Source organism: Artemia franciscana, unplaced genomic scaffold, assembly GCF_032884065.1.
Source record: "Artemia franciscana unplaced genomic scaffold, ASM3288406v1 PGA_scaffold_67, whole genome shotgun sequence".
Taxonomy (NCBI): domain Eukaryota; kingdom Metazoa; phylum Arthropoda; class Branchiopoda; order Anostraca; family Artemiidae; genus Artemia; species Artemia franciscana.
The window spans coordinates 561,298-578,728 of record NW_027062705.1 but is presented as its reverse complement, the minus strand read 5'-3'; the positions used below and the strand labels follow the sequence as shown (position 1 = coordinate 578,728).

The following is a 17,431-nucleotide window of genomic DNA, read 5'->3' as shown; positions in this document are numbered from 1 at the left end:
ATTGTCTGTGCATATACAAAGCCGTATGTACTAATAATGACCTCATATGCAAACGCTCTTTTTACAAACAAACAAACATGCATATACACAACTCGTTTTTATATAGATAGATAGATAGATAGATACAATACAAATTAACTGCGTAAAACTTGCGAATATACAATATTCTTCGCTGTCCAATTGTCGCTGCATATAAATAGATTGCCAGGTTTACCGACCCTCGAACATGCAACGTACAATTGTCCATGGGAAAAACAATCAGTATTAAGATCTATACCACATTTTTCTAATGATTGACCTTGAGCTTTGTTAATGGTGATTGCAAATGCTAATCGAATTGGGAATTGCAATCTTTTAAATTGAAAAGGCAGATCCGTTGGAATCATGGGAATGCGAGGAATAAGAACAGCCTCACCCTCAAAAGGCCCTGTCAAGATTGTGGCCTCTATTAGGTTTTCCATTGTTTTTTTTTACAGCAAGTCGCGTGCCATTGCAAAGCTTTGGTGGGTTGTAGCACGTGTGTAGCACTATTTTTAGTTGTAGCACGTGTGGTGGAAACCCTGAAAGATCCACGGAATTTAAAAATTCAGATGGATGATTAACCGCTTCATTTGGTTCCAAAACTGTGTCGACTGACTTGTAAAGGACTTTTTTACAATAATATCATGTAACCCCTTATCGACATTTTCATCAGGTATTTCAGCGGAAATCACATCATCAATTTCGTTCGAAGTAATTTTTTTATGTAGCCAGATTAGTATATGTGCGTGTGGCAAACCTCGTTTTTGCCATTCCACTGAGTACATCCAGCATCGCACTGACCCAAACACTTCAAGTTTTACTATGTAGTTTATCAGTGATTTCAACTTTTGCCGTAAGACACGGGCCGTAATGTCATGTCTATGAACAGCCGATTGTCCTTGAAGTAAAAGCTGCAGTATCTCGTCCCAAGATTGATTACATGTAAATGTAATAAATAAATCTGGACGACCATAGAGACGAACATACGCAATAGTATCTTGAGCATATTCATGCATATGACGGGGACTGCCAGCATATGACGAAGGTAAAATTGTTAATCTTCCAACGTTTGTGGTATTACCGTCATTTATAACTGCATCTTGCAAATGAATGTATTGTTCAGAGCGGAGCTTGGTCTGATTCAGGCGGATATACAGCAAACGTTCTGATTCAATTTTATCATACATATAAACGACGAAATGGTGAAACAATTCACGGCATTTTAAAATATAATTTTCTTCATCCTGCCGAATCATTAGTCTATAGGAATAATAATGCATTGCACTGCATTTCTTGTTCATTTCTTTGTTAGTGGCTGGATTCATCAATTTAATATTAAAGTGATAGCCGTCGGCTCCATCCCAAAAAATGATAGGATATTGTAGGGCATCGTAGCATCGACGAGTTTCAGCAATTCTTAACAACTGAGTGTTTCGCTTATGAAGAATAATATCTCGAGGTAAAAACTGATCACCGACCATAACGATTGCCACTTCGTCGATAGTTGGAGCATTGTATCTACGCACATGTTGGCCAGGAGGCGTTTTGTCAGCGGAAAAAACAATTTTATGCGTATCAGTAGGCTTCAAATCGATGACTGTTTTGAACAGGCGCACTAAATTATTATTTTCGTGGAAAAGATGTTGCAATTGGGAAACGATTTTCCTTTCAACGTTGGGAGAAATTTCGCAACGTGCATTCAATTCAGAATTTCTATCACTGATGAAGTACAATTGTAAAAATTTATGATTCTCGCCTGAGAATGGTAAAAGGGACCCTGCTCTATGATAAATTTGCCCTTTTACTTTGAAAGTAGACATAAATTGATCCGGATTTTCGATTTGGGCTCCAAACGACGTTATTTGGAAACATGAGTTGTATTTTCTGATTTGTGACAAAAAACGCTTAGTTTCTGACGTAGTTCCAGTAAGGAAAGTCTTCAATGGCTCTGGTGGTGCAGCCAATAGAGGAAGTTTAACTTTTCCTGAGGCGCAACACATTCCCATTGTTTCACCATTGAATTTCAAGGCCTTGCAATAGGGACAAATTTTAGACATTGTGCCGATTTGAACACATCTACTCAAGCTATAATCATCGACTGGGCTGTACCTGAATGCCAGGCGATAACTTTCAGGTTCCTCTGATTTCTCAGCACGCTTTCTTTTCTTACTTTCTCTATCAGCAGCAAGCCTGATTTCTTGCTGTTCTTGTGATTCCTCGGCACGCCTTCTTTTTTCACTTTCTCTTTTAGCAGCAAGTCTGGTTTCATGGTGCTCTGGTAGTTCCTCGGCACGCCTTCTTTTTTCACTTTCTCTTTTAGCAGCAAGTCTGCTTTCGTGTTGCTATGGTAGTTCCTCGGCACGCTTTCTGTTCTTTCTTTCTCTATCAGCCTCAGGCCTGTTTTCTTGCTGTTCTTTTGATTCCTCTGCACGCTTTCTTTTCTGGCTTTCTCTATCAGCAGCAAGTTTTTTGGCATAGAGTCTTTGAGCATCTTCCTCGGCTGTTGCCATTGTAAGTTCATCAGTCATTTTTAAGTTAAACATTAATAGTTTTCTACGTGAACGCATGTCTTAAATATCTTTAATGACGTCACCGTCATAGCAAAAATGACGACAACTAACTTCATGACGTCAGTCGACACAGAAACATGACGTCGCCTGATAGACAGACACACAGACAGACAAATTATTTTTATATATATAGATAAGTTATCTGTCTGTGGTTCTGTCAGGTGACGTCATGTTTCCGTGTCGACTGACGTCATGTTTTCGACTGACGAAATTACAGACCAGGACATCGGGACACAAATGATGACCGGGACACCGGCACATAGGGAATATAAATGACGACCGGGACACAAGGAATGTTCGATTAGCAATCACCATCAACAAAGCACCGGGACACAAATGACGACCGGGACACAGGGAGTATAGATGACGACCAGGACATAAGTAAAAAAAATTTAAAACTAAAAAAAAGGTAAAAACTACAAAAAACTAAAAAGAAAAAAAAACTAAAAACTAATAAAAAACTAAAAAAACTAAAAAACTAAAAAAGAAAATAAATGAAAAAGGAAAAAAAAAATGAAAAATAAAGGAGAAAAACGAAACTAAAAAAAAGAAAAAAAAACTAAAAAAAGGTAAAAAACTAAAACCTAAAAAAAGATCAATTCAAAAACGAATGTATATACAGACCGGGACACAAATGACGACCGGGACACAGGGACACAACTAAAACAGGGACGCTGGGGGCTCAGGGGGATATATAAATGACGATGGCGACACAGGGAATCGTCGATTAGCAATCACCATCAACAAAGCTCAAGGGCAATCATTAGAATCATGAGGTATAGATCTGAATACGGATTGTTTTCCCATGGACCATTATATGTTGCATGTTCAAGAATCGTTAAACCTGACATTCTATTTATATGCACAGACAATGGGACAGCAAAGAATGTTGTATATTCGCAAGTTTTACGTAGTTAAAAACATATATATATATATATATATATATATATATATATATATATATATATATATATATATATAAATAAGTTGTCTGTCTGTCTGTGTGTCAGGTGACGTCATGTTTCTGTGTCGACTGACGTCATGAAGTTAGTTGTCGTCATTTTTGCTGTGACGGTGACGTCATTAATGGTATTTAAGACATATATGTTCACGTAGAAATCTATTAATGTTTAAGTTTAAAATGACTGATGAACTTACAATGGCAAAAGCCGATGAAGATGCTCAAAGAGTCTATGCCAAAAAACTTGCTGCTGATAGAGAAAGTCAGAAAAGAAAGCGTGCCGAGGAATCAAAAGAACAGCAAGGAAACAGGCTTGAGGCTAAAGAACGCAAAACCGCGCAGTTAGATGAAGATCCACCTGGACAGCGAGAGTCAAAACATATCAAAACTGAAAATGATAGCGATGATGATTGGGTTTGGGATTTTGACTCGGATAAGGTCATCAATGCCTACCGGAATATTAGTGCGAAACGTCAACCCCAAGTCAAATTCGTGCATTGTTTGGCATCATTTTAACAACTTGCTCTCCATCAGCTCCTACAGAGTTATGGGAAAAATATAAGTCAAAAATGTCCGAAGATATACTCCATCGAAAACAGTTAGAGACGTCAGATATGACTTTTGATTTTACATCAGAAATTTATAACTACACTTTAGTTATTATAGAAGATTTGTGCGTACGTATGGCAAACAAACCTCTTCAGGATTTGGGAATGCCTTCACCTAACCGTATCGCTGCTGTTTCGACATGTGTAGAATTGGATCGTGAAAAAAGTTTCAGTACGAATGATCTATTGTCGTATGTACAAAATAACATTTCCAAGTTAACGTCGGAACAAAAAGACATTTATGATACGATAGACTCAATTTCAGGACGTATACAACTACCTCCTGATTTCTGTAATTTAGTGACGTCCAAAAATTAATTGATTGAAAAAGTATTTCCGAATATTCTAAAAAATTATAAAAATAATAAATGGCTAAGTGAAAGAGCGATTCTCGCACCCAAAAATATAGACGTCCACGAAATCAACAATATTGTTTTGACCAAGATTCGAGACCAGGCAGTCCTTTACAAGTCAGTCGACACAGTTTTGGAACCAAATGAAGCGGTTAATTATCCATCTGAATTTTTAAATTCCATAGATCTTTCAGGGTTTCCACCACACGTGCTACAACTAAAAATAGGCGTACCAATAATACTTTTAAGAAATATCAACCCACCAAAACTTTGCAATGGCACGCGACTTGCCGTAAAAAAAACAATGGAAAACCTAATAGAGGCCACAATCTTGACAGGGCCTTTTGAGGGTGAGGCTGTTCTTATTCCTCGCATTCCCATGATTCCAACGGATCTGCCTTTTCAATTTAAAAGATTGCAATTCCCAATTCGATTAGCATTTGCAATCACCATTAACAAAGCTCAAGGTCAATCATTAGAAAAATGTGGTATAGATCTTAATACTGATTGTTTTTCCCATGGATAATTGTGCGTTGCATTCTCGAGGGTCGGTAAACCTGACAATCTATTTATATGCAGCGACAATTGGACAGCGAAAACTGTTGTATATTCGCACGTCTTACGCAGTTAATTTGTATTGTATCTACCTATCTATCTATCTATATAAAAACGAGCTGTGTGTATGCATGTTTGTTTGTTTGTAAAAAGAGCGTTTGCATATGACGTCATTATTAGTGCATACAGCTTTGTATATGCACAGACAATGGGAAAGCCAAGAATGTTGTATATTCGCAATTTTTACGTAGTTTAACTCCTGCAGACGAAATGAATGCTTGCCTGAAAAATTCTAATTTATGGGCACACGTAAAAATATTAAAATTAACTACAAATATGCGTGTCCGATTGCAAAACGATGACTCTGGTCAAACATTTTCAGATCAATTGCTGGCAATTGGAAACGGAAAGCTCCCAGTAGTGGGAAAGCCAAAAATGTTGTATATTCGCAATTTTTACGTAGTTTGAAACACATATATAAATCTATCTATATTCACAGGTGGGAAACAGGGACACAACTACAATGGCGCGTAACTAATATGGCGCGTAACGACTTGCGCGCGCGGGGGGGCCTTGGGGGGCGCGAAGCGCCCAACCAACTAGGTGTTGGGGTGGCGCGAAGCGCCACCCTAACAGCTAGTATATAACAGCTAAAAAAAGCATATAACACAAAAGTATATAACAGCTAAAAAAAGACCAATTCAAAAACGAATGTATATACAGACCGGGACACAAATGACGACCGGGACACCGGGACATGACGACCGGGACACAGGGACACAACGACAACAGGGACGCCGGGGGGCTCAGGGGGATATATAAATGACGATGGCGACACAGGGAATCGTCGATTAGCAATCACCATCAACAAAGCTCAAGGGCAATCATTAGAATCATGAGGTATAGATCTGAATACAGATTGTTTTCCCATGGACCATTATATGTTGCATGTTCAAGAGTCGTTAAACCTGACATTCTATTTATATGCACAGACAATGGGACAGCAAAGAATGTTGTATATTCGCAAGTTTTACGTAGTTAAAAACATATATATATATATATATATATATATATATATATATATATATATATATATATATATATATATATATATATATATATATATATATATATATATTCACAGGTGGGACATAGGGACACAACTACAATGGCGCGTAACTAATATGGCACGTAACGACTTACGCACACAGGGGGCTTGGGGGGGGGGCGCGAAGCGCCCCCACCAACTAGGTGTTGGGGTGGTACGAAGCGCCACCCCAACAGCTAGTTATAGATAGATAGATAAGTTGCCTGTGTGTGTGTGGGTCTGTCGGGTGACGTCATGTTTGTGTGTTGACTGACGTCATCTTTTCGACTGACGAAATTACAGACCGGGACATCGGGACACAAATGACGACCGGGACACCGGCACATAGGGAATATAAATGACGACACTCAAAGAGAAAGCGACCGGGACACAAGGAATGTTCGATTAGCAATCACCATCAACAAAGCACCGGGACACAAATGACGACCGGGACACAGGTTGTATAAATGACGACCAGGACATAAGTAAAAAAAACTAAAAAAAAACTAAAAAAAGGTAAAAAACTACAATAAAACTAAATAGAAAAAACACTAAAAACTAATAAAAAACTAAAAAAGCTAAAAAACTAAAAAAACTAAAAAAGAAAAACAAAAGGAAAAAAATAAAAAATAAGGGAGAAAAACAAAACTAAAAAAACGAATGTATATACAGACCGGGACACCGGGATACAAATGACGACCGGGACACAGGGAATATAAATGGCGACCGGGACACAGGGACACAACTACAACGGGGACGCCGGGGGACAAAGGGGGATATATAAATGACGACGGGGACACAGGGAATGTTCGATTAGCAATCACCATCAACAAAGCTCAAGGGCAATCATTAGAATCATGAGGTATAACTAAAAAAACTAAAAAAAGGTAAAAAACTAAAAACTAAAAAAAAGACCAATTCAAAAACGAATGTATATACAGACCGGGACACAAATGACGACCGGGACACAGGGAATATAAATGACGACCGGGACACAGGGACACAACTACAAAGGGGACGCCGGGGGCCACAGGGGGATATATAAATGACGACGGCGACACAGGGAATGGTCGATTAGCAATCACCATCAACAAAGCTCAAGAGCAATCATTAGAATCATGAGGTATAGATCTGAATACGGTTTGTTTTTCTATATTCACAAGTGGGACATAGGGACACAACTACAATGGCGCGTAACTAATATGGCGCGTAACGACTTACGCGCGCGGGGGGCTTGGGGGGCCGCGAAGCGTCCCCACCAACTAGGTTTTGGGGTGACGCGAAGCGCCACACCAACAGCTAGTATATATATATATATATATATATATATATATATATATATATATATATATATATATAAATAAATTGTTTGTGTGTCGACTGACTTCATGTTTGCTATGACGTCACAGGCTTTGTATATGTCGTCATTAAAAATATATAAGAAGGCCTTTCAAAGAGATATTTTTAATATAGATCTTAAAATGACAGAAGAACCTACAATGGCAGAAGAAACAGCCGAGGAAGCTGCTCAAAGAGTATGCCAAAAGGCTTGCGGCTAATAGAGAAAGTAAGAAAAGAAAGCTTGCCGGCCACCAAAGCCATTTAAGACTTTGCTTACTGGAACTACGTCAGAATCTAAGGGTTTTTTGTTAAACATCAGAAAATATAACTCATGTTTCTAAATGACGTCGTTTGGTGCCCAAATCGAAAATCAAGATTAATTTATGCCTACTTTCAATGTAAAAGGGCAAATTTATCATAGAGCTAGGTCCCTTCTACCATTATCAGACAAGAATCATAAATTTACAACTGTACTTCATCAGTGATAGAAATTCTTAATTGAATGCACGTTGCGAAATTTCTATCGACGTTGAAAGGACTATTGTTTCCCAATTGCAAAATCTTTTCAACGAAAATAATAATTTAGTGCGTCTGTTCAAAACAGCAATCGATTTGATGCCTACTGATACGCATAAAATTGTTATTTCCGCTGACAAAACGCCTACTGGCCAACATGTGCGTAGATACAATGCTCCAACTATCGAAAGAAGACTATACAATGCTCCAACTATCGATACAAAAGAAGAAAAAACTAAAAAAGGTAAAAACTACAAAAAAAACTAAAAAGAGAATACTAAAAAAACTGAAAAAGCTAAAAAACTAAAAAAAAACTAAAAAAGGTAAAAAAATTAAAACTAAAAAAGAAAAAAACTAAAAAAAGGTAAAACTACAAAAAACTAAAAAAAACCCAAAAACTAATAAAAAAACTAAAAAACTTAAAAAACTAAAAACTGAAAAGAAAAAAAAAACTAAAAATAGGAAAAAAACAGAAAAATAAAGGAGAAAAAGAAAACTAAAAAAAAATAAAAATAAAAAAACTAAAAAAGGTAAAAACTACAAAAAAACTAAAAAGAAAAAAGAAAAAAAATTAAAAAGCTAAAAAAGTTAAAAGCCAAAAAAAAAACTAAAAAGAAAAAAGGAAAAAAACAAAAAATTTATTTCATCATATATCAATTCAAAAACGAATGTATATACAGACCAGGACACAGGGAATATAAATGACGACCGGAACACTCAAAGAGAAATTACAGACTGGGACACCGGGACACAAATGACGACTGGGACGTGTGTTTCGACTGACGTCATTTTTGTGTGTCGACTGACGTCATGTTTGTGTGTCAACTGACGTCATGTTTTTCGACTATAAATGATAACAAAGCTCAAGGGCAATCATTAGAATAATGAGGTATAGGTCTGAATACGGATTGTTTTCCCATGGACAGTTATATGTTGCCTGTTCAAGAGTAGGTAAACCTGACAATCTATTTATATGTACAGACAATGGGACAGCGAAGAATGTTGTATATTCACAAGTTTTACGTAATTAAAAGCATATATATATATATATATATATATATATATATATATATATATATATATATATATATATATATATATATATATATTCACAGGTGGTACACAGGGACACAACTACAATGGCGCGTAACGACTTACACGCGCGGGGGGCTCTGGGGGGGGCGAAGCGCCACCCCAACAGCTAGTTTTTGATATATATATAGATAGATAGATATCTATCAAAAGGTTCGGCACGAAAAAAATCGTGCCGAGGAATCAAAAGAACGACGTGAAAACAGGCTCGTGGCTTAAAGAGATAATACCAAAAGAAAGCGTCCCGAGGAATCCACAAGAACAACGTGAAAACAGGCTTGCGGCTCAAAGACATAATGCAAAAAGAAATCGTGCCGAGGAATCACAAGAGCAACGTCAAAATTATCGCCTGGCATTCAGGTACAGCCCAGTCGATGATTATAGCTTGAGTAGATGTGTTCAAATTGGGAATATGTCTAAAATTTGTCCCTATTGTAAGGCCTTGAAATTTAATGGTGAAACAATGGGAATGTATAGCGCCTCAGGAAAAACTAAACTTCCTCAACTGGTTGCACCACCAGAGCCGTTGACGACTTTATAACGGTACAGACAGGGGCACCGGGACAAAAGGAATATAAATGACGACCGGGACACTCATAGAGAAATTACAGACCGGGACACAAATGACTACCGGGACACAGGGAATATAAGTGACGACCGGGACACTCAAAGAGAAATTACAGACCTAGACACCGGGACACAAATGACGACTGGGACACGGGGAATATAAATACAACTACAACTGGGACTTCGGAAGGGCACAAGGGCGATATATAAATGACGATGGGTACACAGGGACTATTGGATTAGCAATTACCCTCAACAAAGCTCAAGGGCAATCATTAGAAAAATGCGGTATAGATCTGAATAGATCTGCGGTATAGATTGTTTTCCTATAGACAATTATATGTTGCACATTCAAGAGTCGGTAAACCTGACAATCTATTTATATGCACAGACAATGGGACAGCGAATAATGTTGTATATTCGCAAGTTATATACACTTGCGAGGTATATAGTTATATACACTTGTGAGGGTGGCAGATGTCAAATTCCTGCTTGTAGTAACTTCTAATGGTTTTAACTTTCACTTGTGAATTCAGTTTATTTTTTTTAGGTTCAGTTTTTTTTATTGTATCATCTTTATGATTTATTACTTAGATGTAATATGGTCTGTATCATCAATTTCTTCTAGAAAAAAGTACGTGAATAGTTGTAAAGGCGTAATTCAGTCACAATTTAGACAATGTCAACATTTTGATTTCAGGATAGTGCCTGTGGTAGGGGTCGGGATCGGATTCATTAGTCCAACTCTTTAATGTGGTATTTATATTAACTTTTGTGTTAGATGGGATTCTTCATATCGAACAATATTTAATAGTTCAAAAGGCTTTAGTTAATGCTGTTTACTTTTCTTTAAAATCTTCTAGTTTGGAGAACTTTCTATAGGGGTTTTGCTTAAAGGGACCACAAGACCTTTTGTTTTTATTCATTTTGCATAATTTGCCGTTGCTATAGGTGGCACTTTTTCGCAGGTTTGCCTGACGCTATGCATGAAATAAGCGAACTTCTGTCAAATAAATTTTGCCATCCAATATAAGAAAGGGAGCTTTTTATCAGTATTCTAAATTTAATATTAGTTTTTTTTAAAGTGTGTCATCTATATTTTAAATTAAACTATTATCGTATAAAAGAAATTTTTCTTCACTGAAAAAGAAAATTTTTTCCCAACAAAATGTTTGTCTCAAAGTCAAACACGTCATATTAAAAAAAATCCAATTCTTATATTGGAATGGTGGCTTGCTTATTGAATTAAAAAAAAAAAAAAAAACAATTTTTTCTGTTGGAATTGTGACTTGCATTTTGAATTCCATCAAATTACTGAAACTATTAAAACTTATGCATTTTTTAGTAGAAAAATCTAATTTTCGACGCAAATTGGTTTTACTGATCAAAATAATTTGGACTTCAAGAGTAAATCGAAATTCCTTGAATATCATATTAAATTTGACTATGGTACCATAATTTTCTCGGAGGGAGAGGAGAGGGTACCACATGGAAAATTTTATATGAGGAATGAAGTTTCCAGCCCATGGAAAATTAGTAAAAAAGGGAGCTTTTTATCATTATCGTAAATTGTAATAATAATTTTTTGTGTAAAAGTGTTTAATGTATGTTTTTAATTAAACTATTATCCTCTAAGCGAACCTGTTAAATTATAGATTTAACCTGTTAAATCTAATTTTCGACGCAAATTGGTTTTACTCATCAAAATAATTTGGACTTCAAGAGTAAATCGAAATTTCTTGAATATCATATTAAATTTGACTATGGTACCATAGTTTTCTCGGAGGGAGAGGAGAGGGTACCACATGGAAAATTTTATATGAGGAATGAAGTTTCCAGCCCATGGAAAATTTGTAAAAAAGGGAGCTTTTTATCATTATCGTAAACTTAAATAATAATTTTTTTGTGTAAAAGTGTTTAATGTATGTTTTCAATTAAACTATTATCCTCTAAGCGAACCTGTTAAATTATTTAACATAATTTGACAAGTGTTAAATTATGGTTAAAAATCATATGCATTACTATTTTTGAGAATTAATACGTTAAACTCGGACTATTACAAAAATCCACATTACTAGGAAGGACAAGCTTCGCTCCCCGCTGGCTTAAGATTCCGGGAAAATTAATGTCTTCTATTTGATTACCAGTGAAATTTATAGATAAATATAACCGCTTATCCTTATTAACATTCGTATCAGACTTATTGTAATTTGAAATAATTTTTTTTTTTTGTAGCTAAAACAAAATATGTAATGTAAATCAATTTGATTTCAGAACTAAAAGTTGTGTTATGTTTAAAGATCCAGAATAATTTTATTAAGCTATTCACTGATAATGTATTTAAAAATTTTATCATACTAGGCATACCTTAATAGCTGTCAAAAATCAATCAAATTTCATAAAAATCCAAACAATTTTTTCTATTATTTTTTCTTTGTATTCTTGATAGATTCTTTATGTTTAATGGGACAAGTAAAAGGAGGATGGTCAGTTGAGCCATTAATACATTTAACAACAACATTAAATATGTTTCCGTATTTTTGAGCAATATCGTATTTATAGCCAAAAGCATTTATAGCCAAATATCCGTATTTATAGCCATGTCCATATAATCCGCTGTATTATAGCCATATTTGTTTTTATAGCCAAAAAGGATAAGTTGTACCGAGAGCAGGGATCTAATAGTCTCTCGTATACGTAATATACTATTTTTCACTTCTTTAGTTAAGGTGTTTAGGTCCAGATTTTCTAAAATTGTAACAGTTATATCAAACAGTTCGTGGTAACGAACTATAGTAAGGAGCGGCCCGGCTCAATAGTAGCCAAAACTCCAAAAATGGGATTTTGATACCGATAATTACATCAAAAGAATTGCATTTGAATGCTGATTTTAAATATATAAGTTTCATCAAGATTAGTCCTACCCATCAAAGGTTACGAGCCTGAGAAAATTTGCCTCATTTTAGAAAACAGGGGGAAACACCCCTTAAAGGTCATACAATCTTAGCGAAAATCACACCATCCGATTTAGCGTATCAGAGAACCTTGTTGTAGAGGTTTCAAGCTACTATCTACAAAAATGTGGAATTTTGCATTTTTTGCCAGAAGACGTTTATTTGTTTTTTGTTTGTTTTTCTCCCAGAGTTGATGGTATCGACTCAGTAGTCCTCCTCAATGCCCCGGTTTTTACGCTAATTTTTTTTTACTGTCTTAAAAAGTAGAGTTAAGTGAAAGAGTCAAATTTTAGCGTAAAGAGCGAGGTGTTGAGGAGGAAAAGCCCCTTTCATATACGGAGTAATTTCTGTTCGTTTTAAGTTTTAATGTTGCTCCTTACTTTCATTTAAAAAATAATGTTTTTTTATTTAATTAGATAAAAAGTAAGTACAATTAGTACAATGTTGAACTAGATAATTTATAGTTTTTTTTGTTAATTATACTTTTGCGTCCAGGAAATCTCTCATAAATGTTGTTAAAAGTTTTCCCCAAATCCTGTAGACAACAATTTTTACAGGCTAATTAATTTTTATTACAATTTACATTACCAAGTAACAAAAATTAAAAGTTTTTATTATATAAAGTGCTTTTAATAATAATAAGACCACGCTAGCTAACGAAAACAAAACCCCAAACCCTAATACGGAGCCTTAGCTACAGACTATATGATGACCATACTAAAAAATAAATTCACCGAATAATTATTACAAGCCTTAAGGTGTGTCAGAGGTAATTTTTTTAAATATTCCTTTATTAGAACTACACCCAACCTGGATTTATATAATATATTAAAGGTAATTATTTGTTTAAAAAAACATGAAAGAAAAACAAAACAAAAAAGAGGAAAAAAAGAACTCTTTCTCTGCTTTAGCAATTGAGATAAATAATCACTGAAACAAGGTCTTACCTTACTTACCTATCAAATCATCTAGGACAAAGCAGTATTACACAAAAATCAACCAAAATACCCAAATTCGCGTAAAATTGTCATTAATAAATGTAAACTGTCGTAAAATTACAATCAAAAGCACCTCAAATCTAATGAAATAATTCCAAATGATTAACTTACATCAGAGCTCCCCAGGGAAATTCAAACTTTTCTATATGGGGTTCGGCACAATAAGTTCCTAACCCGGGCAAAGTGGCGTGCTTACCACAAGCTCCTTGTGATATCCCTGCGATAGGTGTAGCTTGCTAAATTTTTGCCTATCAATAAAAGCATCAAAAATTGCATAGAAAATGAGATTAAATCTTTCCGTTTTAGTGTACAGCAAGCAAATGAAGCCGAAAAACAAACCTAGTACAACGCCACGTTTCATGGGACAAAGATGGGTTATATAATTTATACAAGAAATCTTCAAAGCTAGCTTTTTTGTGATATGCATAAATAATTTTTTTCTTTTATTCAATATATGACACTTCCAACGATATAAATGTCATTGCAATAGATAGTTTCTTGGAATTTGATATTATTTATTTTCCTCTTCTTCCTCATAATTGTTCAACAAAGTAAATATTGACTTGAGAGTAACCATCAAGGACAAATTAAAACCTTTAATGAAAACCCTAAGGAATGGCGAATTTTTGTAATTTTGAAAAGAATATTTGAAAAAATTGAATTTGCAAAAGATTGTTCATATAAAAATTTACGAAACAGAAAAAAAAATCTAAGAAAATAAAGTAGTAATCTAATTTATTTCCCAATTAATAAGGTAATCTAGCATGAAGAAAACACGGCACATCATGAACAATACAGGCGTGAAAAAGATGACTAATTCATAATAAAGAGAATAAGATCATCAAGTAATCCACCTAATCTGGACACAATAATTAATTCTTCTTAGCCTTTCATCTGGGAACTTAATAAGAAAATTATAGATACAGAGACAAAAGCAATTAAAGAAATTAAAAGCATTAAAATATAGCGATAGAAAGTCTCAAACTATTTGAAAAGTTGAAAATTATTAACGTGAAAACAAAAATTGATTTAAAAGTTAAAATGATTAAATAAGATGGCTAAATAAGATAGTTATCTTTCTCTATCTTTGTTTCTTGCTCAATCAACTATTTTTCAAAAATACTCATAAATGAGTAATTAATACTAATTGGAGCAATGATCGTATTGTCTCAAAAAACAGCCATGGGGGAAGAGAGTGGATGTTAATTTCATTTCATTTCTATGTTTTTAAGGTAAAAAATGCAACATTAGCTGAGCCAGAAATAGTTTCCAATATACAATTATGACGTATGCAACACCAAATAAGTAGATACAGAGGAAAATGCTTGATAAGTCTTAACTAACCTTAAAAACTATACTAACTGTATAAATAACTGTCCGATGATTGTTTCTCGTGTTACTTTTTTGTAAATTTGGAAAATTGAATTAACATTACCGTCTTTTCATCCCTCGGTGTTTTGTCCCTTTTAAAACTTTTTTTTACACTATTAAAGAGTCAAACTGCATAGTGCAAGCCACACAAACTGCGGGTTAAATTGCAGTATGCACATAGCAGAGGTGTCCTTGAAAGGAGGGTGTAGCTGGGGGCAAGATTTTCCCTCAGATTCAAAAAATAATTTATTTTTTCATTGGAATAAAACAAAAATTATTCTCCCCTTTCAACTTTGAAAACTATCTGTTTTATTCTTCAATTAGGAAAGAAAAAGAAAATTTATAGTTTTTTTCTAATTGAAGAATAAAAGAACGTTTTCAAAATTGAAAGGGGAGAAAAAATTTTGTATTATTCCAACAAAAAAACAAGTATGAATTGGTACTGCTGGTAAGTGGTTTGTTCTGAAGTCCTAATATACAAGTGAAGAAAAATACAACTAAAATCATTTTACCGAATATAATTTTCGTAAACCGTTAAAACATTGTACGTTAAAACACCGTCGGACTTTTTCATCCGCTAAAACACCGTTGGACTTTGTTGTTATAGAATATGAATCTTCCAGGAGCCAAACTGGTCAATTTTTTTAATTTTTTTTTACTTTTTTTTACTGGTCAATTTTTATTTTTAACACTGGCGATGGTTAAATCTTTATTTGTGGCGTTGAGGTAGCTGTTGCTCTTGAAGGATTTTCGCTTCAAGTAGTCCCATTACTATTTTCCAAAATGAGGAGCAATGTAAAAATCACATAAGCTTTGTGTCTACTCAGACTGTTTTTACATGCCTAAAAACAAAATTCGTGCAAGAATTCTGGTCGTGTAAGAATGAATCGCGCTAAAATTTTGATGGCATATTTTTGCGCGCCAACTTTCTATGAATATAAAAAACTATTAATAAACAGGTTAGACCCTATTCGAGAGGGCTCCCTAAAAGATTTTTAAAGTGTATTTAACAGCCATACGAAAGAAATCTGCACCTCTGAACCCCTCAAAAATAAAATTCAAGCTATATCTCAGTTTTATTCGCTGATAAATAGCCATTTTTCCTAGTTTGATAAACTCTACGAAGTATTATTCCTACTTTAATTAGGATATCAAGGTGGGCGTAGCAGGTGCAACCTAGTGGAAAAATGTCTAGTGAAAACATATTTTATAAAAGATATTCAAATTTAGTGCCTATTATGTGGGTCTATCTTAGTAGTGAAAAATTATTGCAAAACAAATTTTCGAGAATTTTAAACATCAGCTGGGAATTTCACAAAAATAAAGCTGGATCAAAATCAAAAGTGCACTATTGGCATCATTGAAGTCACCGCGGTGAAAAAACCTAAAATAGAATTTTCAGCTCCTCCTTACATCATGAAAAACGGGCAAAATCACTTTTTTTAGACGTAACAGTAATCTGAATATTTTTTAAAATGATTTTTCTTCAAAGAAATAGTATTTTAGGGAATCCCCTCACCATAAAGAGTATAAAATAATAATAGTTTTAAAAAAGTTTAACACTCACCGTTCTCTTTTGGTGGCTGCATTTTGTCATAGTCTTTGGGATTTTCTGGCAGGATATCGGAGAACTCTAAGGGCCCGTCTGTCGAAGACGATCTAAAATAAAAGACTAAAATTAATTAGGCAATGAATATAACTCAATTATTTAATTTCAAAGATTTTAACCCATAAATGCTGATAATGGTTTTTTATATAAATTATGATAAGGAATTGTTTTTACTTCAATTTTATATTATCCAAATATATTCACATGCCAGGAAATTTATGGGGAATTTCGAAGCTGGACGAAAAAACAGACTCTATGAAAATAAAAATCAACAGAAACGAACTCCTAAAAATTATTTTTGAGTCCCTCTAAAGCGACTTTCTTATGTAACTCTAATAAGACTTCCAAGTCTAATATATATATCTTGACATGCAATCATTTAGTCATAGAAGTTTAAGAGAACATACAAGCACTGCTCCTAATCGTAGTCGGTAACTATCAATATATAGAAGGTTTCAATTGAAAGAAATTGAAATCTTTTACATGGTATTTAAGAACCAGAAAGTAGAGGGTTGGTTAAAAGTTGACGCAGTCAGGGCCACCACTTGGGGTGGATGGGGTAATTGACCTGCTAAATTTTTAAAAAGCCTTTTTATTTAGAAAAAAAAACAAATCCACGTTCCACCCTAGATTCAAAAAATACCATTGGTATTTTTATTTGAAAAAAGAAGAACTTCTGAAACTATTTTGCAGCAAAGAAAATTCAGTGTGGAACTTTGAGCAAGTAACAAGAATAAAAAGTTATATTCTTCTGCATTAGTTCTCCTGTTACATTAAAATGTTTTTTAGTCTCTCTAAACATTTAAATGTTTCTAGTTTTTTGACTCC

The 17,431-nt window shown here is 34.5% G+C and overlaps 1 protein-coding gene across 1 annotated transcript in view; it reads right to left on the bottom strand.

Annotated features, from left to right (window-relative positions):
• LOC136042108 (glycine receptor subunit alpha-4-like) overlaps positions 1–17,431 on the bottom strand; it is a 151,411-nt gene that overhangs the window by 92,551 nt on the left and 41,429 nt on the right. Inside the window, exon 2 of the mRNA XM_065727004.1 lies at positions 16,562–16,653. Within this exon, the coding sequence (XP_065583076.1) occupies positions 16,562–16,653 (92 nt within the window). The remainder of the gene's footprint in view (positions 1–16,561; positions 16,654–17,431) is intronic.